Source organism: Scyliorhinus torazame, chromosome 7, assembly GCF_047496885.1.
Source record: "Scyliorhinus torazame isolate Kashiwa2021f chromosome 7, sScyTor2.1, whole genome shotgun sequence".
Classification (NCBI taxonomy): Eukaryota; Metazoa; Chordata; class Chondrichthyes; order Carcharhiniformes; family Scyliorhinidae; genus Scyliorhinus; species Scyliorhinus torazame.
In genome coordinates this window covers 190,170,548-190,197,324 of record NC_092713.1, presented here as the reverse complement: position 1 = coordinate 190,197,324, position 26,777 = coordinate 190,170,548, and the positions used below count along the sequence as shown (strand labels likewise).

At 46.1% G+C, this 26,777-nt stretch overlaps 1 protein-coding gene across 1 annotated transcript in view; it reads right to left on the bottom strand.

Moving 5' to 3' along the window:
* The window catches only part of rnf145a (ring finger protein 145a), a 183,346-nt gene that overhangs the window by 44,661 nt on the left and 111,908 nt on the right, over nucleotides 1-26,777 (bottom strand). Inside the window, exons 4-7 of the mRNA XM_072511899.1 lie at nucleotides 18,391-18,626; nucleotides 5,193-5,368; nucleotides 4,014-4,154; nucleotides 2,896-3,078 (exon numbers count right to left, since the gene is read on the bottom strand). Coding sequence (XP_072368000.1) covers nucleotides 2,896-3,078; nucleotides 4,014-4,154; nucleotides 5,193-5,368; nucleotides 18,391-18,626 — 736 coding nt within the window. The remainder of the gene's footprint in view (nucleotides 1-2,895; nucleotides 3,079-4,013; nucleotides 4,155-5,192; nucleotides 5,369-18,390; nucleotides 18,627-26,777) is intronic.

The following is a 26,777-nucleotide window of genomic DNA, read 5'->3' as shown; positions in this document are numbered from 1 at the left end:
GGATTTTCACAGCAACTTCATTGCAGTGTTATTGTAAGCCTGCTTATGACATTAATAAAGATTATTATTGTTGCAGGATTTTCAAACAAAGATCGTGCTTGACCAACCTTATTAAATTCTTTGAAAAAGTTAACAGAAAGGATAGACAAGCAGAAGGTAGGTGTTGGGCGGGACTATAGTACAGTGGTTCCCACTGTTGCTTCACAGCGCCAGGGTCCCAGTTCGATTCCGGCTTGGGTCACTGTCCATGCCGAGTCTGCACGTTCTCCACATGTCTGCATGGGTTTCCTCCGGGTGCTCCGCGGAGTTTCCTCCCACAAGCCCCAAAAGACATGCTTGTTAGGTGAATTGAACATTCTGAATTCTCCCTCCGTGTACCCGAACAGGCGCCGGAGTGTGGCGACTAGGGGCTTTTCACAGTAACTTAATTGCAGTGTTAATGTAATCCTACTTGTGACAATAATAAAGATTATTACAATATATTTAGATTTTCAAAAGGCGTTCTTATAGGGTATTGTACAATAAACCCATGACTAAGGTCAGGCATGTGGAGTTACGGACAAGTAGCAAAATGGATACCACACCAACTAAAGTAAAAACAGCGAGGAGAGTTGATGTTAATGGTAGTTGCTCAGACTGGCAATAGGAGGAAACTAGTGTTACACAAGGGCCAGTGCTCGATTTACATTTATTCATCATTTAGTTAAACAATATGAGCTCTGGACTTGGGAGGCATAATTTTAAAATGTGCATATGACATTAGATCTTTTGGGAAGTGGGCTGGGCAGGGTGGTGGAGTGTATGGTTTATGAATATTGGACTTGGGAGCAAAATTAACATCTTTTGTTTGGCAATATTATCCGCCATGCAAATCACCCCAAGTGGATCAATTAAATCCACAGGCTTCTGACAGGAGTCAAAAGTTGATCATATTATTATCCTGATTAGGATTTGCTAATGTTGGAGGTAATGCAGGAAAATGGAGAATCAGGAAAACGCAAATAAGCTGGCAACATCCCGGGTTTGTGGAAGACATCCCATGTGTCATGTTAACCTCAGATTAATCAGGACAATGGAGCCAGTGAAGTTAACACACAGACCAGCTGCAGAATCATTAACAACATCCGAGGTTTCAGCAAGACCTCATGTTTTTTTGAAGACCCAAGCGTGAAACCACAGTTTAAGTTGATCAGTAGTCAAACAAACAAAATGGCTCAGGAAGTGGAACAGGTGTGTTGCGCGGGTAATTGACTCTCCAAGGTGTAAGAATGCAGTCTACAGCTTTCTTGCCCCATGAGTTTAAAAGCAAAGGCACGTCTGCAGTTCAAGTTGTCGGGTCAAAACAAAGAGTCACACTGAAGCAGTGTGGAGTCAAATCTATGACGGCCATAGCTTGATGGTGACCGGTCAAGGGACATTGGACTCTACCAGAGTAGGAGCAGGTGTATCAAATTTTGCCTTATTCTGTGAACTATCGCTTAAATACTTGCATGTATTGATATTTTACTTGTTTACAATAAAAGAACACTATAAACAATATCGGTGTCAGTCTCAAAACACACTTGCCCTTTCCGCTGCAACAAAATACAGGAAGGGATTAATAAGCTTGTTGAAGTATAATTGGCAAATGGAATTCAATATAATTAAGTGTGAGATGATACATTTTGTTAGGAAGAATATGGAGGCTAATGTTATTTGAAAATAAATGTCCGAACTGAGTAGAGGAGCAGAGGGAACTGGGGTACAGATACATGAATCACAAAGTACTGACGCAGGTCATAAGGCCATGAAAAAGCAAATAAAGCACTGGGCATAATTTCTAGAGTGATAGAATTGAAAAGGAGAGAAATTATGTTTAACTTCGATAATACCGTGGTTAGATTACACATGGAGAGTATGGTGTTAAATTCTGATCTCCATATTAGGAAAATAATTGGAAACATTGGTATGTAAAAGACCTCCTGAGCTGATATCAGAAGTGAAAAATTATATGTACCAGAAAATAGTGAACAGATTATATTTTTTTCTCGAGAAAAGAGAAGACCGAGGGAGGCCTGACATAGGTCTTTTAAGATTATGATCGTGGGGCAGCACAGTGGCGCAGTGGTCAGTGCTGCTGCCTCACGGCGTCGAGGTCCCAGGTTCGATCCTGACTCTGGGTCACTATCCGTGTGGAGTTTGCACATTCTCCCCGTGTTTGCGTGGGTTTCGCCCCCACAACCCAAAGATGTGCAGGGTAGGTGGATTGGCCACGCTAAATTGCCCCATAATTGGAAAAGATTAATTGGATACTCTAAAAAAAAATGTTTAATTTTTTTTAAAAAAGATTATGATTGCGTAGACATTCAGAGGCTTGCAGGGGAGACCAGAACGAAGGACCATTTAAGAAGATATAATAAGATAGTTAATAGTAAAGAAAATAGGGAATTCAGGAGTAACTTCTTTATCCAGAGACAAGTTAGAATATGGAACCTCCTCCCACAAGGGGTAATTCAGCTGATTAGAACAGATGCACTGGTTGGAGAAAGCTGGATGAACAAATATGGGAGAAAGGAATTGACAGATAAATTGATGAGTTTAAAAGGAGGCAGAAGGAGGCTCGTGTGGAGCATAAACACAGGCATGGACCTGTTGGGAAGAATAGCTTGTGTCTAACTGTAAATGCTGTCTAATTTTTAGGAAGTAACCAAACTGTCAGTGGAAAGACAGAGTGCAAAATTAGCAGAACAACTTGCAGTTAATATATCAGAACAGTTGAAATAGAAACTCACAGCACTTAAGCTACTGGATAGACAAGGGACGGAGGTGGCTCCTTGAGACATCAGGAAAAGGTACATGAGACCAAATTTGCATCCCCTTATGCTGTGAAAGATTCAGATTGTAAGATCATCTTACTTGTTTCTTGATGCTCCAAGTGCAAGAACAATAGGGTCAGCAATTTCTAACATTGACTGAAGGATGGAAGCTACCACGATGAAGAGAATGATGCTCAGCAGAAAGGCTCGATGCACAACCTGTAATTCAATCAGGCCAGTCTGTACTGCCAGAATCAGCAATGTGATACCTTCAGTCATTCCTCTGTGGAAAAACGATTAAGAAATAAAATCTCAATTGATGTAATACATCTCTGCTGTGCTTCCCAGTCGCTAAATTTATAAGACGAAAAAGACTACAGCAAATCAAAATGTTATGACTTAATAATTAAGAGTAATGTCACAAGCGGCAGCACGGAGGCATTGCTGCCTCACGGCGCCGAGGTCCCAGGTTCGATACCGGCTCTGGGTCACTGTCCGTGTGGAGTTTGCACATTCTCCCCGTGTCTGCGTGAGTTTCGCCCCCACAACCCAAAGATGTGCAAGGTAGGTGGATTGGCCACGCTAAATTGCCCTTTCATTAGATAAAATGAATTGGGTACACCAAATTTTTTTTTAAAAAAGAGTAATGTCACAAAACATACTAATTCGAATTTTGAAAAAAATACTATTAGGCAGTTTTTTAAAAATCGTTTTGAAATGCTTTGCAAGTTATATTGCTATCAGCAATAACACATGCTCTATCTGGATACAGTAAATATCAAACTTTCACCAAGATTTGCAACTGGTGCTTTTTTTTTGAAACACCAGGCAATCTAGTTCAGAGAAATTTTATTAATAATGTACTAAGAGGATGAGATTAATTTTGAAGCCTAGATCATTTGGAATAAACAACGAACCATGCTGTAAAGGTGCTCTTCAGTTAGTCAGTCACTTCTTCAAATGGTCTAAATGTAAAAGGGCCAATGAAGCTCAGCCATTTCTAAAATCATACATTTTTAAATCAGATTTCCTAGCTTACGATGATGCTGAGAATAATGGATAGCTTATATTCACAGCATTGTCACTATTTAGAAAAAAATTGCTAGTTTTAATTTTACCAGAACTGTTCAGAAGACTATAAACTTATTTAAGCATTCTACGTCCAACTTTAGGTGCACTATATGTTTTTACACACCTCAGCATGGGATTGCTTCTTACCTATGCATGAGATTGTCATTCATGAAAGCTCCATAGCCTTGGAGGTAGAACTTGCAAAGTGTCAGAACACCCAGCGTAATGAAGGAGATTGTGAACATGAGTCCCAGCAAAGAATAAGGAGTGCTGCAACATTCAGCAATACTGCAATAGAAATGTTAGTTGAGTGACATAACCATGATGAAAGAAGGTATACCTTTATTAATCCTGTCGGTAACACAATTATCTGACCGCAACGCTGGCCTTTTATGCATCAGCCTGTCCCCTCCCCTCCCTAAAGTTTATTATTCACAAATTAACTGCACATGGGTGACAGTATTGGAATACACAAGTCAACTCCAAGATCAATTGTATAATAGCTTCCTATGTGCTCCAATGTTGATTTACTGTTAACTCTCAAGTAGCATATCAAACAGGAATCAAGAGATAACTCTCCCAATTATTAGCAATAGTTAACATTTAGCAGCGTGGGAACAATTTGAACTCAGCAGCACAACACGGTTTCTATTTTCAATACTCATCCCTCAATGATGGATGAAATTCAAAAAGCAGAATGCTGATGACGAATGTGATATGAAATAGTTACTTTAGAGATATTAGTTACTGTAATGTAGAGATAGGCCAGTCTCATTCTGGTGAGTTCACAGACAAAGGATTTCAGACCGCATGGCAAAGCAAGGAGGAGGTGTGTCCACCAAAGGAGGAGAAAAGGATGCTGGGTAATAGGGGCCAGAGGAAGGGATTGGAAGTGAGCCAATCAGAATGTCTGACTAGGTCAGGAGGGGTGTAGGATGACCTATGGGAATCGTGTATGTGAAACTTGATACCATTTGAATTGATTTGCAGAGATCCCTTTGTCTCTTTGTTCATTCGCTTTCCGGGGTGTAGGAGACTGGATGTGTCTTATGCCTCTCTGAGATGAATCAGGCTTGCAAGCCAAATAAAATAACTAATGCTGTACCTGCAAATCCATCTTGACTTTTATTGAGGCCAGACTGACGGGTAAAGAAATTTGGGATTTGTCACTGAAATGATCTCAGCAAACAGCCCAAGATTGAATAATACGGTTAGATGTTCTTCCACAGCTGAAGCATTTACAACAACCATTATCCTTAATGGAAATTCTACTGACCAAGCTGAATTGTGAAATGTCACTAGCTTAAGTGCAAAAGTAAATCATACCTTGTAAGGAAGAGGAAGAGCAGTCTCTCGCGAGATGTGGGGTGATCACGTGTACTGAAGTAAGAGTATATCTGTAGAGCAAACAGGACCAGCCAAAAAACCATAAACAGCACAGGGACAACCAACTGATTCCAGAGAGACATTCCCAGTGCCAACAGCCCATAAACTTCCACTACCTGTCCAAAGAAGGAATGAAAGAGGAGGTATAAACGGATTTGGATTACATTGAAAACCCATTAACATGGTAGTACCACACAACTCAAAGACAACACATTACGGTATTCTACTCTCTCTGGCACAACACTTAAATGTGCTAAATTTATTTGGGCAATCTTAACCCAATCCACAGATCCAGCACATTAAGGGGCGTATAATGTGCACTAAATCATTGGTAAAGTGCATGGATAAACAGAACAGGAAATGGAATCATTTCTACATTTAGACAATTATCTGAAAGGGAATAATTTGTCGGGCTAAGGGCAGAAAACATGGAGTGGCAAGTGAATTGCTCTTGCAGAGAGCGAGCACAGACATAACAGGCCAGATTACCTCCCTTCCATGATGCAAACATTTTATTCTATGATACTCATGCAACAGAAGTTGGTTTTCTGAGATTTGATTAAAACATATTGTTATGGAAAAGGAGAGGAAGATATGTTTATTGCTTGTACTATAATAGAAGCTGACAGAGCAGCATGTGAAAAAGTGCTTCATTGCCCAAAGGACACTCCTCTCCGTGAAAAGCACATGATTCACTAGTTTAATGGAGAATAAATTGGCACGAGGCTTAGTGACCTGCCAAAAGGGCGTAACAAATTCCTAAAGAAATTACCACAAATAAAAATGCTGGACTTGTAATTAGGAGTATGGAGTTAATTGTTCCATTATAATCATGTGAGAAACCACTATGCGTACACTGGATCTCACTGAATGTTCAAATATTCAATGACCAGAATTTGCTGGAGCTCGCCATTTCTCACACATTCTCCACTCATTAGATGGCTTTTCTTGCTCTTCAGCTCAAGAGTTATGAACCTCAGAGTTTAAATAATACCTGCTGAATTATAGGACCAACAATTAATCAATGAGATGCAAAGAAAGAAAACAAACAGGAATGACATAGAAGAGAATAGGGTGAAATAGAGTCAGCTCAGATGCAGTAGAAAGGAAAAGCAAGGTTGAATCAAGAGATGGAACATAATGCGACAGCAAGGAAAAGTAATTTAAAAATGTATTTAAAAAAAACTTTAATCTCAACAATGACACTCTGCAGTTTCAAGTGTTCCATTTCTAGACCAGAGAAGTTGAGTGGCATTGAATGAACATAAATCTTATTATTAAAAAGGGTCCTGCCCTGTTACGTATTTTCTGTAGTGAGTTTAATTCATATTTTCTCTGTAAACAGGGTAAGTCAATGAGGCCAACATCAGAACGATAGAAATCACCCAGCAATGTGTGCTGGATCAGACCTCACAGCACATCCCTTCATTACCACAAATTGCTTTAGAGTTTACACACCACAGACATCATACACGTTCAACGCATTGTTGTTTTCCCAGCAAATTCTGTGCCAATATTTCCATAAACCTTTTAACAGGAGTGGGTGATCATCGCAACCCACTTACCACTTCCAGATAAAGTATTGGAGCAGCTTTAAGGCTGCATTTTCGGAACATTTTTTAAAAATCCCTGGAAAAAGCCAGGCTAATGTTCATTCTTTTTCTTAACCATCCTCTGGGCAAAGTTTTGTTCTAAATTTTTTATTTTTATTTTTTAAATTTAGAGTACCCAATTCATTTTTTCCAATTAAGGGGCAATTTAGTGTGGAGACTTCCGGGTGCGGCGATGACCAGCTGAGTCGCACGTTTCGGCGGCTCCCGGTGAAATGGACTTTTGGGCTCTTGATAGGAGCCCCAACGGCAATTTTGACGGCTAAAAACACTGTGCGGTAAACCAGAAGGGAATCCACCCTGGATACGGATGGAAAAAGGAGAAAGTGGCCGGATTGCAGTGGATCCTTTAGAACAGCGGCAAGGAAGGCAAGCAAAAACCAAGATGGCGTCGGAAGGTGGCAGTTTAACATGGGGCCCTGAACAACAAGAGTTCTTGAAATGCTGTGTGGAAGAGCTCAAAAAGGAAATGAAGAAAGAGCTGTTGGCCCCGATACTACAGGCGATTGAAGGGCTAAAGGAGGAACAAAAGACCCAGGAGCGGGAGCTTCGGGTCGTGAAGGCAAAGGCAGCCGAGAATGAGGACGACATACAGGGCCTGGTGGTGAAGACGGAGACGCATGAGGCACATCAGAAACTATGTGTGGAAAGGTTGGAGGCACTGGAGAACAACGCAAGGAGGAACAACCTGAGGATTCTTGGTCTTCCTGAAGGTGTGGAGGGAGCGGACGTCGGGGCATATGTGAGCACGATGCTGCACTCGTTAATGGGAGCGGAGGCCCCGGCGGGTCCGTTGGAGGTGGAGGGAGCATACCGAGTGATGGCGCGAGGGCCGAGAGCAGGAGAAATTCCCAGAGCCATAGTGGTGAGATTCCTCCGTTTTAAGGATAGAGAAATGGTCCTTAGATGGGCAAAGAAAACTCGGAGCAGTAAATGGGAGAACGCGGTGATCCGCGTTTATCAAGACTGGAGTGCGGAGGTGGCGAGAAGGAGGGCGAGCTTTAATCGGGCCAAGGCGGTGCTTCATAAAAAGAAGATAAAATTTGGAATGCTGCAACCGGCAAGACTGTGGGTCACATATCGAGGGAGGCACCACTACTTTGAGACGGCGGATGAAGCGTGGACTTTTATTGTGGAAGAAAAACTGGAATGAGCGGGTTATTAAAAAGAACGTTTGAACAAAGTGGTGGGACGAATGTGGGGGGCAAAGAGGGGGGTTAAAAAGGGGGGAAAGAGGAGTTTTATGTACTAATCCTGCGATGTGGTAACTTTTCTCTCTTCCACAGGTGGTGATGGGGGAGGAGGGGAGGTGGAGGAGATGGGGCGTTGGCCATTGGGGGCGGGGCCAAGGGAGAAGCGCGGGCTTGGTTCCCGCGCTATGATAATCATGGCGGGAATAGAGAAGCAGGAAGGAGGGGGCGTCGCACGGTGCGAGCCGAGGTCACGGGGGGAAGCCGAGGTCGGCCAGAGTTTGCTGACTTCTGGGAGCAACATGGGGGGAGTAATTACGCTAGCGGGGATCTAGCGGGGGGGGGGGGTGGGAGGGGGGAATTACTGGGTTGCTGCTGCTGGGGAGAGGGGGGAGCTGGTATGGGAGGGGATGGGCGGGGGGGCACCGCCTGGGGGAGATACAGCTGCGTGGGAACCGGGTGAGGAGCTGGAAAAAGGTGATGGCTAATCGACAAGGGGGGGGGGGGGGGGGGGGGGTTGGAAGCCCCCCAACCCGGCTGATCACGTGGAACGTGAGAGCGCTGAACGGGCCGATAAAGAGGGCACGGGTACTCGCACACCTTAAGAAACTTAAGGCAGATGTGGTTATGTTACAGGAAACGCACCTGAAACTGATAGACCAGGTTAGGCTACGCAAAGGATGGGTAGGGCAGGTGTTCCATTCGGGGCTAGATGCGAAAAACAGGGGGGGTGGCTATATTAGTGGGGAAGCGGGTAATGTTCGAGGCAAAGACTATAGTGGTGGATAACGGGGGCAGATACGTGATGGTGAGTGGCAAACTACAGGGGGAGACGGTGGTTTTGGTAAACGTATATGCCCCGAACTGGGATGATGCCTATTTTATGAGGCGGATGCTAGGACGCATTCCGGACCTAGAGATGGGAAAGCTGATAATGGGGGGAGATTTTAATACGGTGTTGGAACCAGGGCTGGATAGGTCGAAGTCCAGGACTGGAAGGAGGCCGGCAGCAGCCAAGGTACTTAAAGATTTTATGGAACAGATGGGAGGTGTAGACCCGTGGAGATTTAGCAGACCTAGGAGTAAGGAGTTCTCGTTTTTCTCCTATGTCCATAAAGTCTACTCGCGAATAGACTTTTTTATGCTGGGAAGGGCGTTGATTCCGAAGGTGAGGGGAACGGAGTATACGGCTATAGCCATTTCGGATCACGCTCCACACTGGGTAGACTTGGAGATAGGGGAGGAAACAGAAAGGCGCCCACCCTGGAGAATGGACATGGGACTAATGGCAGATGAGGGGGTGTGTCTAAGGGTGAGGGGGTGCATTGAAAAGTACTTGGAACTCAATGATAATGGGGAGGTCCAGGTGGGAGTGGTCTGGGAGGCGTTGAAGGCGGTGGTTAGAGGGGAGCTGATATCAATAAGGGCACATAAAGGGAAGCAGGAGAGTAAGGAACGGGAGCGGTTGCTGCAAGAGCTTTTGAGGGTGGACAGACAATATGCGGAAGCACCGGAGGAGGGACTGTACAGGGAAAGGCAAAGGCTACATGTAGAATTTGACTTGCTGACTACGGGCACTGCAGAGGCACAATGGAGGAAGGCACAGGGTGTACAGTACGAATATGGGGAGAAGGCGAGCAGGTTGCTGGCACACCAATTGAGGAAAAGGGGAGCAGCGAGGGAAATAGGGGGAGTGAGGGATGAGGAAGGAGAGATGGAGCGGGGAGCGGAGAGAGTGAATGGAGCGTTCAAGACATTTTATAAAAAATTATATGAAGCTCAACCCCCGGATGGGAGGGAGAGAATGATGGGCTTCTTGGATCGGCTGGAATTTCCCAAGGTGGAAGAGCAGGAAAGGGTGGGACTGGGAGCACAGATCAAGGTAGAAGAAGTGGTGAAAGGAATTAGGAGCATGCAGGCGGGAAAGGCCCCGGGACCGGATGGATTCCCAGTCGAATTCTATAGAAAATATGTGGACTTGCTCGCCCCGGTATTGACGAGGACCTTTAATGAGGCAAAGGAAAGGGGACAACTGCCCCCGACTATGTCTGAAGCAACGATATCACTTCTCTTAAAGAAGGAAAAGGACCCGCTACAATGCGGGTCCTATAGACCTATTTCCCTCCTAAATGTAGATGCCAAGATCCTGGCTAAGGTAATGGCAATGAGAATAGAGGAATGTGTCCCGGGGGTGGTCCACGAGGACCAAACTGGGTGTGTGAAGGGGAGACAGCTGAACACGAATATACGGAGGCTGTTAGGGGTAATGATGATGGCCCCACCAGAGGGGGAAAACGGAGATAGTAGTGGCGATGGATGCCGAGAAAGCATTTGATAGAGTGGAGTGGGATTATTTGTGGGAGGTGTTGAGGAGATTTGGTTTTGGAGAGGGGTATGTTAGATGGGTGCAGCTGTTGTATAGGGCCCCGATGGCGAGCGTGGTCACGAATGGACGGGGATCTGCATATTTTCGGCTCCATAGAGGGACAAGGCAGGGATGCCCTCTGTCCCCATTATTGTTTGCACTGGCGATTGAGCCCCTGGCGATAGCGTTGAGGGGTTCCAAGAAGTGGAGGGGAGTACTTAGAGGAGGAGAAGAACACCGGGTATCTTTGTATGTGGACGATTTGCTACTTTACGTGGCAGACCCGGCGGAGGGGATGCCAGAAATAATGCGGATACTTGGGGAGTTTTGGGATTTTTCAGGGTATAAATTGAACATGGGGAAAAGTGAGTTGTTTGTGGTGCATCCAGGGGAGCAGAGTAGAGAAATAGAGGCCCTACCGTTGAGGAAGGTAACAGGGGACTTTCGTTACCTGGGGATCCAGATAGCCAAGAATTGGGGCACATTGCATAGGTTAAATTTAACGCGGTTGGTGGAACAAATGGAGGAGGATTTTAAGAGATGGGATATGGTATCCCTGTCACTGGCAGGGAGGGTGCAGGCGGTTAAGATGGTGGTCCTCCCGAGATTCCTCTTTGTGTTTCAGTGCCTCCCGGTGGTGATCACGAAGGCTTTTTTTAAAAAAAAGGATTGAAAAGAGCATCATGGGTTTTGTGTGGGCCGGGAAGACCCCGAGAGTGAGGAAGGGATTCTTACAGCGTAGCAGGGATAGGGGGGGGCTGGCACTACCGAGCCTAAGTGAGTATTATTGGGCCGCTAATATTTCAATGGTGAGTAAGTGGATGGGAGAGGAGGAGGGAGCGGCGTGGAAGAGATTAGAGAGGGCGTCCTGTAGGGGGACTAGCCTACAGGCTATGGTGACAGCCCCATTGCCGTTCTCACCGAGGAACTACACCACAAGCCCGGTGGTGGTGGCTACACTGAAGATTTGGGGACAGTGGAGACGGCATAGGGGAAAGACTGGAGTCTTGGGGGGGTCCCCGATAAGAAACAACCATAGGTTTGCCCCGGGGGGAATGGATGGGGGATATGGAATGTGGCAAAGAGCAGGAATAACGCAACTGAAAGATCTGTTTGTGGATGGGAAGTTCGCGAGTCTGGGAGCGCTGACCGAGAAATATGGGTTGCCCCAAGGGAATGCATTCAGGTATATGCAACTGAGGGCTTTTGCGAGGCAACAGGTGAGGGAATTCCCGCAGCTCCCGACACAAGAGGTGCAGGACAGAGTGATCTCAAAGACATGGGTGGGGGATGGTAAGGTGTCAGATATATATAGGGAAATGAGGGACGAAGGGGAGACTATGGTAGATGAACTAAAAGGGAAATGGGAAGAAGAGCTGGGGGAGGATATCGAGGAGGGGCTGTGGGCAGATGTCCTAAGCAGGGTAAACTCGTCGTCCTCGTGTGCCAGGCTAAGCCTGATTCAGTTTAAGGTATTACACAGGGCGCATATGACTGGAGCACGGCTCAGTAAATTTTTTGGGGTGGAGGATAGGTGTGCGAGGTGCTCGAGAAGCCCAGCGAATCATAACCCATACGTTTTGGTCATGCCCGGCACTACAGGGGTTTTGGATGGGGGTGACAAAGGTGCTTTCAAAAGTAGTGAGGGTCCGGGTCGAACCAAGCTGGGGGTTGGCTATATTTGGGGTTGCGCAAGAGCCGGGAGTGCAGGAGGCGAGAGAGGCCGATGTTTTGGCCTTTGCGTACCTAGTAGCCCGGCGCAGGATATTGTTAATGTGGAAAGAAGCCAAGCCCCCGGGGGTGGAGACCTGGATAAATGACATGGCAGGGTTTATAAAGCTAGAGCGGATTAAGTTCGTTCTAAGGGGGTCGGCTCAAGGGTTCACCAGGCGGTGGCAACCGTTCGTCGAATACCTCGCAGAAAGGTAGATGGAATGGAAAAAAGAAGGCAGCAGCAGCAGCCCAGGATCGGGGGGGGGGGGGGGGGGGGAGGAACCAGAAGGACTCTCAGGGTTGTTAATATATACTGTATAATATGTATAGGTCGTTGCGACAGATAATTATATATTGGACTGTTAAATTATATTTTTGGAGAGTCTTACTTGTGATAAGGCAGTTGCCAATTAGGGTTAGTTTTCATTTTTGTTATTTATTATTTATTCATTTTTTGTTTATAAAATAGGTCATTGTTATTTGTGTTGTTATAATATTGTGTAAAGGATGCACAATGTACTGTGTTGGTTGACCAAAAATTTTCAATAAAATATTTATAAAAAAAAAAGGGGCAATTTAGTGTGGCCAATCAACCGAGCCTGCACATTTTTGGGTTGTGGGGGCGAAACCCACGCAAACACGGGGAGAAACAGGGGCATGGGAACCTGGATTGTAGTTTTAGGGTACGGGAGATTGAAAGTCTAGAGGTCAGGAGCACAGATTTGACGTCGCAGGAGGGGGCCAGTGTTCAGGTAGGTGGTTTGAAGTGTGTCTACTTCAATGCCAGGAGTATACAAAATAAGGTAGGGGAACTGGCAGCATGGGTTGGTACCTGGGACTTCGATGTTGTGGCCATTTCGGAGACATGGATAGAGCAGGGACAGGAATGGTTGTTGCAGGTTCCGGGGTTTAGGTGTTTTAGTAAGCTCAGAGGAGGAGGCAAAAGAGGGGGAGGTGTGGCGCTGCTAGTCAAGAACAGTATTACGGTGGCGGAGAGGATGCTAGATGGGGACTCTTCTTCCGAGGTAGTATGGGCTGAGGTTAGAAACAGGAAAGGAGAGGTCACCCTGTTGGGAGTTTTCTATAGGCCTCCTAATAGTTCTAGGGATGTAGAGGAAAGGATGGCGAAGATGATTCTGGATAAGAGCGAAAGTAACAGGGTAGTTATTATGGGTGACTTTAACTTTCCAAATATTGACTGGAAAAGATATAGTTCGAGTATATTAGATGGGTCGTTTTTTGTACAATGTGTGCAGGAGGGTTTCCTGACACAATATGTTGACAGGCCAACAAGAGGCGAGGCCACATTGGATTTGGTTTTGGGTAATGAACCAGGCCAGGTGTTAGATTTGGAGGTAGGTGAGCACTTTGGGGACAGTGACCACAATTCGGTGACGTTTACGTTAGTGATGGAAAGGGATAAGTATACCCCGCAGGGCAAGCGTTATAGCTGGGGGAAGGGCAATTATGATGCCATTAGACATGACTTGGGAGGGGTAGGTTGGAGAAGTAGGCTGCAAGTGTTGGGCACACTGGATATGTGGAGTTTGTTCAAGGAACAGCTACTGCGTGTTCTTGATAAGTACGTACCGGTCAGGCAGGGAGGAAGGCGTCGAGCGAGGGAACCGTGGTTTACCAAAGAAGTGGAATCTCTTGTTAAGAGGAAGAAGGAGGCCTATGTGAAGATGAGGTGTGAAGTTTCAGTTGGGGCGCTTGACAGTTACAAGGTAGCGAGGAAGGATCTAAAGAGAGAGCTAAGACGAGCAAGGAGGGGACATGAGAAGTATTTGGCAGGTAGGATCAAGAAAAACCCAAAAGCTTTCTATAGGTATGTCAGGAATAAAAGAATGACTAGGGCAAGAGTAGGGCCAGTCAAGGACAGGGATGGGAAGTTGTGTGTGGAGTCTGAAGAGATAGGCGAGATACTAAACAAATATTTTTCGTCAGTATTCACTCAGGAAAAAGAGAATGTTGTGGAGGAGAATGCGGAGACCCAGGCTATTAGAATAGATGGCATTGAGGTACGTAGGGAAGAGGTGTTGGCAATTCTGGACAGGCTGAAAATAGATAAGTCCCCGGGGCCTGATGGGATTTATCCTAGGATTCTCTGGGAAGCCAGGGAAGAGATTGCTGAGCCTTTGGCTTTGATTTTTATGTCATCATTGGCTCCAGGAATAGTGCCAGAGGACTGGAGGATAGCAAATGTGGTCCCTTTGTTCAAGAAGGGGAGTAGAGACAACCCCGGCAACTATAGACCGGTGAGCCTCACGTCTGTTGTGGGTAAAGTCTTGGAAGGGATTATAAGAGACAAGATTTATAATCATCTAGATAGGAATAATATGATTAGGGATAGTCAGAATGGCTTTGTGAAGGGTAGGTCATGCCTCACAAACCTTATCGAGTTCTTTGAGAAGGTGACTGAACAGGTAGACGAGGGTAGAGCAGTTGATGTGGTGTACATGGATTTCAGTAAAGCGTTTGATAAGGTTCCCCACGGTAGGCTATTGCATAAAATACGGAGGCTGGGGATTGAGGGTGATTTAGAGATGTGGATCAGAAATTGGCTAGCTGAAAGAAGACAGAGGGTGGTGGTTGATGGGAAATGTTCAGAATGGAGTTCAGTTACAAGTGGCGTACCACAAGGATCTGTTCTGGGGCCGTTGCTGTTTGTCATTTTTGTCAATGACCTAGAGGGTGGGTGAGTAAATTTGCAGACGACACTAAAGTCGGTGGTGTTGTCGACAGTGCGGAAGGATGTTGCAGGTTACAGAGGGACATTGATAAGCTGCAGAGCTGGGCTGAGAGGTGGCAAATGGAGTTTAATGTAGAGAAGTGTGAGGTGATTCACTTTGGAAGGAATAACAGGAATGCGGAATATTTGGCTAATGGTAAAATTCTTATAAGTGAGGATGAGCAGAGGGATCTCGGTGTCCATGTACATAGATCCCTGAAAGTTGCCACCCAGGTTGATAGGGTTGTGAAGGCGGCCTATGGTGTGTTGGCCTTTATTGGTAGAGGGATTGAGTTCCGGAGTCATGAGGTCATGTTGCAGCTGTACAAAACTCTGGTACAGCCGCATTTGGAGTATTGAGTGTAGTTTTGGTCACCTCATTATAGGAAGGACGTGGAAGCTTTGGAACGGGTACAGAGAAGATTTACCAGGATGTTGCCTGGTATGGAGGGAAAATCTTATGAGGAAAGGCTGATGGACTTGAGGTTGTTTTCGTTAGAGAGAAGAAGGTTAAGAGGAGACTTAATAGAGGCATACAAAATGATCAGAGGGTTAGATAGTGGGACAGTGAGACCCTTCTCCCGCGGATGGAAATGGCTAGCACGAGGGGACATAGCCTTAAACTGAGGGGTAATAGATATAGGACAGAGGTCAGAGGTAGGTTCATTACGCAAAGAGTGGTGAGGCCGTGGAATGCCCTACCTGCAATAGTCGTGAACTTGCCAACATTGAGGGCATTTAAAAGTTTATTGGATAAGCATATGGATGATAATGGCATAGTGTAGGTTAGATGGCTTTTGTTTTTTGACTTCCCATGTCAGTGCAACATCGTGGGCCGAAGGGCCTGTACTGCGCTGTATCGTTCTATGTTCTAATGTGCAAACTCCAAACGGACAGTGACCCAGAGTCGGGATCAAACCTGGGACCTTGGCGCCGTGAGGCAGCAGGGCTAACCCACTGTGCCACCGTGCTGCCCTGTTTTCTTCTAAAATATTTACTTCAGGACATTTTGCATTAAATTGCAATACATTACAATACATGAGGGAAACCCCCAAACAGAAATGCAAAAAGTAAACAAAGAGGAGGTCATTGTCACATTACACAACAGTAACAAGTCAAATGTTAGTTCACAGCAATTCAGCCACTTGTAAGATGCTTCAGAACTTCAAAACATGATCCAAATTCAGTGAAAAAGCAAACATTTGGGCAGACAATTGGACAGTTGCTGGATGACATTAGATGGAAAATGCCCCACAGTAACACAGGAAGGGAACAGATGTAACTGGGATACTTACAGCAGGGCTCATATCAACAGTGAAGAAACAGAGACATAAAGGGAAGATTGAGGTTGGACGGTATTGTTTGGAGGGTGAAGTGGGAAAGAGAGGCAGGAATTTATTCGTGTAGGACCCACTGAAGAATATGGGCAGAATCACTGGCCTGCTGGAAAGGTTTGGGGCCTTCTCCGCCTTTCCGGGTGCAGATGGTAAAGATGAATGTACTGCCAAGGTTCCCGTTTGTCTTTCAGACCCTCCAGATCTTTCTCCCGAAGGCTTTCTTCCGGAGGGTGGAGGCATTGATCTCGGAGATTATATGGGCAGGGAAGATACCAAGGATGAAGCGGGCTCTGCTGCAGAGGCAAAGACAGAAGGGAGTTGGCGCTCCCAAACCTGTTGTGTAATTACTGGGCCGTGAACGTGAAGAAGGCGAGGCGATGATGAGGGTGGGTGGGGGGAGATCACGCTGGAGGAGTCTAATAGGGGATATAGTCTGAGGGCCCTTGTGACGGCCCCGTTGCTGTTAGATTCAGTTCAAGGTGGTACAGAAGGTGCACATGAGTCGGGCGAGGATGAGTGGGTTCTTCCAGGGGGTGGGCGATGGGTGTGAGAAGTGCGGGGGGGGGCAGCGAATCATGCTCACATATTCTGAGGCTGCGAGAAGCTGGACAGTTTTTGGGAGGCAGTGTTTGGGACGCTATCTAGGATCGTAGGGGTGGAGGTTTGGCTGGACCCTATGGTGGTAATCATTGGGGTCTCGGAGGAGCCGGAACTGCTGAATGGGAAGGGGGCTGATGTTGTAGCCCTTGCCTCTGATTGTCCGGCAAAGGATCCTGCTGAATTGGTCAGATACGCCGCCAGGGGTGGCGGCCTGGCTGGGAGACTTGCATGACTTCCTTTTGCTGGAGAAGATCAATTTCAAGTTGAGGGGGTCAGAGGAGGGATTTGAGGTATGGTGGAGGCCGTTCATGACCTTATTTGAGGGGTTGTTCATCGCGCTGGGGGCGAATAAAAAGGGGAAAAACTGTACAAACTTTTGATTATGCTTTGATGGACTGTATATTTGCTGATGTTCAGAATAAAATATCTTTACCAAAAAAAGAGAGGTTCCACGTTAGGGGTTAGTGTGCAAAATTAAAGCGCATGGGATTGGTAGTAATATATTGGCATGGATTTAGAATTGGTTAACAGACAGAAAACAGTGGGTAGAGATAAAAGTTGTGTGTTTCAAAGTGGCAGGTAGTGACTAGTGACGTCCCGCAAAGATCAGAGCTTGGCCCTCAGCTATTCACAATGTACATTAATGATTTGGATGAGGAAACCAGAAGTAACATTTCCAAGTTTGCTGATAGCTCAAAACTTAGTGGGAACGCAAGTGATGAGGAAGATGTGAAGAGGCTTCAAGGGTGATTTAGACAAGTGAATGGGCAAATACATGGCAGATGCAGTATAACGTGGATAAATGTGAAGTTACCACTTCAGGTGGAGAAACAGAATGGCAGAGTATTACTTGAATAGTGATAGTTTGGGAAATGTTGACGTACAAAGGGACCTAGGTATCCTCGTACACCAGTCACTGAAAGCAAGCATGCAGGTGCAGCAAACAGTTAGGAAGGCTAATGGTATATTGGCCTTTAGTGCAAGAGGACTTGAGTACAGGAGCGAGGATGTCTTACTGGAGCTGTACAAGGCCTTGGTGAGACCACATCCAGAGTATTGTGAGTCTCCTTATTTCTCCTTGCCATAGAAAGAATGCAGCAAAGGTTCGCCATACTGATTCCTCAGATGGAAGGATTGTCATACGAGGAAAGATTGGGTCAACTGGGCCTGTATTCACTGGAATTTAGAAGAAAGGGGAGCTCACTGAAATGTATAAAATTCTGACAGGGCTGGATAGACGGGATGCAGGAATGTTGTTTCTTCTGCTGGGGGATCTAGAACAAAAGGTCACAGTCTCAGGACACAGGATAGGTCATGTTGGACTGAGACGAGGAGAAACATCTTCACTCAGAAGGTGGTGAACTTGTGGAATTCTCTACCACAGAATATATACAATAAGGAAATAGGTAGATTTCTAGACTCTAAAGGTGTCAAGGGGTATGGGGTGAGTACAGGAATATGGTGTTGAGACAAAGGATCAGCCCTGATCATTTTGAATGGCGAAGCATGCTGGAAGAGCAGAATGGCCTACTCCTGCAGCTATTTTCTACTTAACTATGTTTACACTCAATTCATCTGGTTGGTTCACTCACCTGCACCAGTTCTCTGTATGCTGATTTGGCCAGTTTGTATGGTACCAACAGGTTAGAGGCCAGGAAATAAAGCACCTCCAGTCCTGTGAAAATCATGGCAAACCTGTTGATAATAACAAGCATTTCCACAGGAACCATGCAGAACCGTGCCAGTAAGGGTAGCAGATGGGCTGAAAATAGCCAGATCTGTTTTGTCTTCATAACAAAGGAGCAAAGTGTGCACACCACCAGCTGTCCTATAATAAAAACAACACAACAAAGAATCAATGCAATTGGAACAGATCCAGCCAAAACAAAGTATCACCATAACTTACCTTCACTGGTAGAATAGTGGGCTAAAATTAACATTACATTGTCTCTTCTCCTGAAGGCCTCAACTTATTCATGGGCACTCCTCAATATCTTCCCTGAGTCATTCGCCATGCAAATGGATAGTGCCGTGGGCAAGCTATCCTCCTGACCTTGCTTGATGCCCACATACACGCAGGTTTCAGCATGTGTAACTGCATATGATCATACACGAGAACTAATCTGCCCATTCCCAGTCCCAAAATAAAAGTCCCTGATTGATACATCTCAACTTAAAACAACTAATACATCCCAGACCACGGTCCCACCCCATGGCTTTCTACATACCACAGGACCATAAAAGTGGTGCATTTACCATTAAACCATGACTGACCTTTTCCACATGTCGGAAACTATTTTGAATGTTGTTACAGCATATATATGAAGGCATAGTTTAAGGTAGATAAAAATTACAATATTTTGACACAAGTTCTCAATGTTTTTATCAGTGGAACCATGCTAAAGATTGCAAAAGACAGATAGATATACTATAATTAGAATGGAGATTATGGTTTATGGATTTAGTAATAATCATGATTTGTTAGTTAAAAGATCCAACTACAAAGTTCACATCATATCTGTTGCATTGCATGCTGTTATGGTAAGAGCTCATCCCGAATGCTCCTCCAGTTGAAAGCTTGTTGAGATTCATTGGCAAACTTCACATTTGAACATCCTCACTCGACATGTGGACATTTCAAACAGGAGTATCCTGAATTGGGGAACGCAAGTTAAGTTTTCAATGGGTTCACGGCGCCAAGGTCCCGGGTTCGATTCCAGCCCTGGGTCACTGTCTGTGTAAAGTTTGCACAGTCTCGCTTTGTCTGCATGGGTCTCACCCCTACAACCCAAAGATGTGCAGGGTAGGTGAATTGGCCACGCTAAAATGCAATAAATGGGGACTTTAAATTTATTTTTAAAAAGTTTTCAATGGGTGCTGAAAGCATCAAATTCCTACCACTATCATAACTGAAGAGGCTTAAAAACCGAATAAGACAGTTGAATCTTAGCTGCACAACATCTTGACCAGCACAACCAACAGAAGAACCAAAAATGGCAATAATGATCATGTCAAGGACAGAATGGATATTTCTGCTAAGCTATGAAAACCTCTAAGCAAAGAGAAAACTGAAAAGGACATGCAATAGATGGAAATTCACTATGACCATTATTTTAATCTCAAATAAAACAGAAAATGCTGACAAAAACTCAACAGGGCAGCATATGTGAAGAAAGAGAAACAGAGTTGAAGTGCCAGGTCTGTGAACTTTTTGCTCCATTAATCTTAGCTGTTTCCAGCGTTGCAATATTCCTTAATGATCTTGGCACTGCAGTAATACATCAGAATGAATAGCAGATAGAAATCCACTCTTCAAGGCAGCACGGTGATGCAGTGGTTAGCATTGCTGCCTCACGGCGCCAAGGTCCCAGGTTCGATCCCGGCTCTGGGTCACTGTCCGTGTGGAGATTGCACATTCTCCCAGTGTTTGTGTGAGTTTCGCCCCCACAACCCAAAGATGTGCAGGGTACGTGGATCGGCCACGCTAAATTGTCCATTAATTGGAAAAAATGAATTGGGCACTCTAAATTTATAAAAGAAAAGAAATCCACTTTTCCTCAGGCCAAATTCCATTCCTTGTTTCTTGGTTTCATCTCATTTTAGCCACCACTTTCTACAGAAAATTTCCTGCTGGACTATACATTCCAGTATCTGTGGATCGGTTTCTGTCCCTCCGGTGGGATTTTTCACTCTTACTCTGGAAATGTTCTTGCTAGTTCCCACTCAACAATCCTACTCAGCCCAGCTGCTGCTGAAACCTTCAGCCAAGCCTTTGTCATCTTCAGACTCAATGATTTCAATTTCTCATCTAGGCTGGCCTTCATGGGCACCCACAAGTAAACATAAATTTCTCATGGCTGTCTTTAAATACGTGGGCCTTGTCCTTTAACTCTCCAACCATGCGCCTCCTCACCCAACCCTGTACGAATTATCCATTCCTCTGGCTCTGGCCAATAGTTAGGGGGATAAGGTGGGAACATGGAGTTGAGGATTATATCAGATCAGCCATGATCTCATTGAATGACGGAGCAGAATTGATTGGCTGAATGGCCTACTTCTGCTCCGACAATCTATGTTCTTATGGTCAGTCCTGACACAGTCCTGAACTCTGGTCGGCAACTAACCAATTAACCAGGAACATTCCCAAGCTCAATGCTGGGGGAGCCCAGTGCATCAGTGGAAAAGGCAAGGCTAAATCAACCCCAGGTACAAGTGTCGAACTTCCTTCGGAGGTAGGTTCCCATGATCACAGCTGCCCAACATCAGCCAATTTGACTCACTCCACCTAATATCAAGAAATAATAATGGATACAGCAAAGGCTATGAGGCCAGGAAACATCCGGCAGTAATACTGACAACTTGCGCTCCAAAATTAGCTGCAGCCCTAGACAAGTTGTTTCAGTACAGCTACAGCAATAACATTGCCCAGGTATGCAGTGCTCACGAAAAGCAGGACAAATCTAATCCAGCTAATTACCACCCAATCAGTCTACGCTCACATCATCAACAAAGTGATCGAAGATGCCGACGACATCGCTATCAAGTTGGATTTTGACAAAAATGACGTGCTCACTGATGCTCAGCTTGAGCCACGCCAGAGCCATTCGTCTCCAAACCTCACTGCAGCCCTGGACCAAAGAGCTGAACTCTACAGTTGAAATGAGAATAAGTGCCCTTAGTATTAAGGCATTATTAGTATGTGTGGTATTGAGGAGCTCTCGCAAAACTAAAATCAGTGAGAATCAGCAAGAAAGCTTTCCGTCAGTTGGAGCCCTACCTAGCACATAAGGGGACTTCCGGGGACATGGATGTGCTGAGTGGACGCACGAAAGGTGGCTCTCCTCCTGAAAACTTGGAATTAGGCACTTTAAGTCCAAAATAGTCGGCTAAAATCAGGAGAAAATACCCCTCACCCTCCTCCAACACCATAAGGACAAGACATGCCAAGTGGCAGCAGCTCCAGGGGCTGAAAAGATGGAAAAGGCAGCAAAAGCCTAGAGAGAAGGAATGAGGTGTGGCCAACCACATGGGGTGTGAGGTCCCGGCCGCACCTGAACAAGACGGACCACTCCAACGAATGGATAGAGGGTGTTCCTCACACAGGAACTCCAGGAGCTCAAGGAGGACATTAAGACGGAAATTACAGCAACGGTGAAGGTGGCGATGGCAGAGGCGCTGATTACCCCGCAGGCTGCTCTGGAAAAGGCGGAAAGGCAGCTGGAGACCCAGGACGCAACGATAAGGGAGCCTCGACAGACCAGAGCGACCGAATCGCCGCATTAGTGACAGAAATGGCAAGACACACGTGACACTACGGGAAAAGGTCGAGGATCATGGCTTTGTCAGCAATGCAATCTCACGAACGAAGAAAAAAACTGCAATAACTTGCCAAGCCTCCTTTGACACCACTTCCAAATCCATGCCCTACTACCTACAAGGATAAGTGCAGCAGATGCATGGAACACCACCACCTGCAAGTTCCCCTCCAAGCCAGACACCATCCTGACTTGAAAATATATCAAGTGTTCCTTCATTGTTGCTGGATCAAAATTCCAGAACTCCTTACCTGACAGCACCGAGTGTCCCAGATGGACTGCAGCAGTACGAGAAGGCAGCTCACCACCATCTCAAGGGTAATTAGGGATGGGTAATAAACTCTAGCCTTTCAGTGATGCTCACATTCTCATCTAAAAAAAATTAAATTCTTCCTGCAGTTCAGCCACACATTCTTACAACATAACTAATCTTGCTTCATCTTAACTCAATTCAGAGGGATTCTGTTGAACCATTCAAATCATTATTCACTAATGCTACGATAACTTCTCAGAGTAAGTATTACTCCTCCTAATTGTGCTCCTGCTCAAGCTCTCCATAAAGTTGTATTGTCAAGAATATGAAATAGTCAATTTTAACCCAGCCACTGTTATGTTTGAACTGTTGTGACATGATATTCTGTCAATGAGTCAAGCAACATTATATTTCTTATCAATATGGATCCCTTTGGTATGGCAATTTCTCCTTTTCACCTTTCTGTTACCAGATTTCTTCTTTCTAAATAAGCCATCCAAGTTTAACCTCTCTCAATCTTGACTTGTCCATCTCCCATGCCCTATATATCTAAAATGCATGGACGACACAGTGGTTAGCATTGCTGCCTCACAGCACCGGGTTCGATCCCGGCCCCATGTCAGTGTGTGGAATTTGTACATTCTTCCTGTGTCAGTGTGGGTCTCATCCCCACAACCCAAAGACGTGCAGTGTAGATGGACTGGCCCCTTAATTGAAAAAAAAAGAACTGGGCAATTTTAAAAATTATATTTAAAATTCATTCCTTGCCTGTTCTACTGTCTGGCTTCACCTCTCCTCTGGGGTTTTATTTTAAACCCTCTTCACTCTACTTCATTTACGTATCAGGATGCAGGTTACAATTTTGCTGAGTTCATCCTTTTCTCAGAACTGCCCACAATGCCCAAGAGCAAGAGAATCTTTCTCTTCTCCATCCTCTCCTAGAACCATAGAGTGGTTACAGCACAGAAGGAGGCCATTTGATCCATCATGCTAACTCTCTGCAAGAACAAGCCACTTAGGGCCACTACCCTGTACCTCTCAAAATCTTTCCTCTTCAAGCTAATGGTCCAATTCTCTTTTGAATGTGATGATTGAACCTGACCCGGCCACACACACTGGTAGTGCATTGCAGATGTCATAGACTCACTGTGCAACAGTTTTCCTCATGTCACCATTGCTTCTTTTGACAATTACCTTAAATCTGTGCTCTCTTGTTCTTGATCTTTCGTCAATGGCAACAGTTTCTAGCCACTCTGTCCAGCTCCCTCATTATTTTTGAGCATCTCCATCTCCTCTCAGCCTTCTCTACTCCACGGAGAACATCCAGGTTTCTCCAATCTATCTGCATAACTGAAGTTCCTCAACCTTGAATCCATTCTTGTGAATCTTTTCTGCAGCCTCTCTAACGCTTTCACATCCTTCCTAAAGTGTGGTGCCCAAAACCGGACACAACATTCCACTTGAGACCAAACCAGAGTTTTATAAAGGATCATCATAACTCCTTGTTTTTTATTCTACTCCCTATTTACAGGGCCCAGGATCCTATAAGCTTTATTAACCAGTTCTCAATCAATACTGCTGCCTCCATGGAGGGGAGATTAGTGGCGCTGTTAAGTGTATACGGTCCCAATTGGGACGATGTGGGATTCGCGAAGAAGGTGTTTGGGGCCATCCCCGACTTGGACACACACAAACTGATTGTGGGAGTGGGGGGGACAGATCACGGCCGTGCTCGCTGGTCCCATCAGGGGGGGGGGCCGAAGGCGCTGGCTGGGCTAATGGTGGAAATTGGAGGGGCGGACTCTTGGAGGTTCCTGCACCCAAGGGAACGGGAGTACTCGTTTTTCTCAGCAGTCCATAAGGTATACTCGCGGTTCGACTTCTTTGTGGTGGGGAAGGCTTTGCTGGCTGAGGTTAAGGGGTCGGAATACTCGGCAATTGCAGTGTCAGATCATGCTCTGCATTGGGTGGATATGGTACTGGAGAAGGGGGTAGCGCAGAGGCTGGGGTGGAAACTGGATGTGGGGCTTTTGGGGAACCAAGTGTTCTGTGAGAAAATTGAAAAGGTAATTAAGGAATATGTACGTTTCAACTGTACGGGTGAGGTGTCGAAGGCAGTTGTCTGGGAGGCTCTAAAGGCGGTGGTGAGGGGTGAAGTAATTTTGTTTAAGGCCAGGGTGGACAAAGAGGAGAGGTTGGAGTAATAGATGAGATATTGGAGGTAGATAGGAGTTATGCAGAAGATGGGGAGCCGGCGAAGCTGGAAAAGAGGAAGGAACAACAGGTGAGCTTCGACCGACTGTCTACCAGGAAGGTGGTGCGCCAACTGAGACGAGTAAGGGGTGCAGTTTATGAACATGGAGATAAGGTATGTTAGCAGGTCAGCTCCGGAGGAAAGCAGCGGCAAGGGAAATTCTTCAGGTGAGGGATAGGGCAGGGAAGTTGGTGGTGGCTCCGGAGCTGATTAACAAGGTTTTTGAGGAGTTTTATGAGAGGGTGTACAGGTCAGAGAAACCTGGGGGAGACCGTGAGATGCAGGAATTTCTAGATGGGTTGGAGTACCCGAGGCTAGGGGAGCGGGACAGGGCTACATTAGAAGGAGCAATAGTGGAGCAGGAGATAAAGGATGCAATTGGGAGGATGCAGTCGGGGAAGGTGGCAGGGCCGGGTGGGTTTCCGGTGGAATATTATAAAAAATTAAAGGATAAGCTGGCACCCCTGATGGTGGGGATGTTTGAAGAGGCGGTAGGGAAGGGGATGTTGCCACAAACCTTGGGGCAGGCATCGATTTCCCTGTTGCTAAAAAAAGATAAGGATCCAACAGAGTGTGGGTCGTATAGGCCCATATCACTTTTGAATGTGGACGCAAAAGGTACTGGCGGGTAGGCTGGAGGAGTGCCTCCCGAAGGTGATCGATGAGGATCAGATGGGGTTCGTGAGAGGGAGGCGGATTTTTTCAAACATTAGGAGGGTTTTGAACGTCGTTATGGCACTGGCGGAAGAGAAGGAAACAGAGGTGGTTGCGGCTTTGGACGCCGAGAAGGCGTTTGACCAGCTAGAATGGGGGTACCTGATGGCAGTTCTGGAGCGGTTTGGGATTGGACCAAGATTTGTGAACTGGGTAAAGCTACTATATAAGGAGCCGAGGGAGAGTGTCCACACAAACAACATCAGCTCAAAATACTTTTCTCTTCATCGTGGAACGAGGCAGGGATGTCCTATGTCCCCCATCGTGGAACGAGGCAGGGATGTCCTATGTCCCCCCCCCTGCTGTTTGCACTTGCGATTGAGCCGTTGGCCATCGCATTAAGACGTTTGGGAGCATGGAAAGGAATAGTGCGGGGGGGGGGGGGTAAGAGCACAGGGTGTCCTTATATGCCAACGACTTGCTGTTATATGTGTCGGAACAGAGTGTGTCGATAGGGGGAATATTGGAGCTACTGTGGGTATTTGGGTCTTTCTCGGGGTACAAGCTGAACCTAGACAAGAGTGAGTATTTTGTGGTGTCCCGGGGGGGGGGGGGGGGGGGGGGGGGGGGGGGGGGCTGGGCCTGCCATTCCGTAGGGCAGGGACTCACTTTAGGTATCTGGGGGTGCAGGTTGCCCGGGAGTGGGGGAGACTTTGCAGGTACAACATCTCTAGTTTGGTGGGGAGAGTGAAAGCCGATCTGGCAAGATGGGATGGTCCCCCTCTGGGAGCCCTCCACACCCTATCACTGGCGGGTCGGGTACAGGCGGTTAAAATGAATGTGTTGCCGCAATTTCTGTTTTTTTTTCAATGCCTACTGATTTTCCTGCCAAAGGCTTTTTTAAGGGAGATTGAGGGAAGGATTACCTCGTTCATATGGGGTGAGAAGGTGGCCAGAGTGACAAAGGTGCTGCGGCAGAGGGGAAGGCAGGCAAGGGGTTTGGGTCTTCCGAACCTGATGTACTACTGCTGGGCAGCGAATGTGGAGAAGGTGCGGAGCTGGGTCAGAGGGGCTGCTTCCCAGTGGGTCAGAATGGAGGAGAGTTTGTGCAGGGGGTCGGGATTGAAAGCACTAGCAACAGCGCCGCTCCCGATAGCTCCGGGGAAATACTCAGAGAGTCCGGTAATAATAGCTTCATTGAAAATCTGGAGGCAGTTTCGCCAACACTTCGGGTTGGGTTTAGGGTCAAGGGAAATGCCGATTCGGGGGAACCACAGATTTGAGCCAGGGAGGTGGGATGGAAATTTTCAGAAATGGGAAGAAAAGGGGTTTAAGACGCTAAAAGATTTGTTTCTTAGGGGTCGGTTTGCAGGATTGAAGGAGCTGGAAGCAAAGTATGGGCTGGAGCAGGGAGAAATGTTTAGATACATGCAGGTTTTGAGATTTTGCCAGAAAGGAGATAGAGTTTTCCGGAGGAACCGGCCTCCACATTGCTGGAGGAGG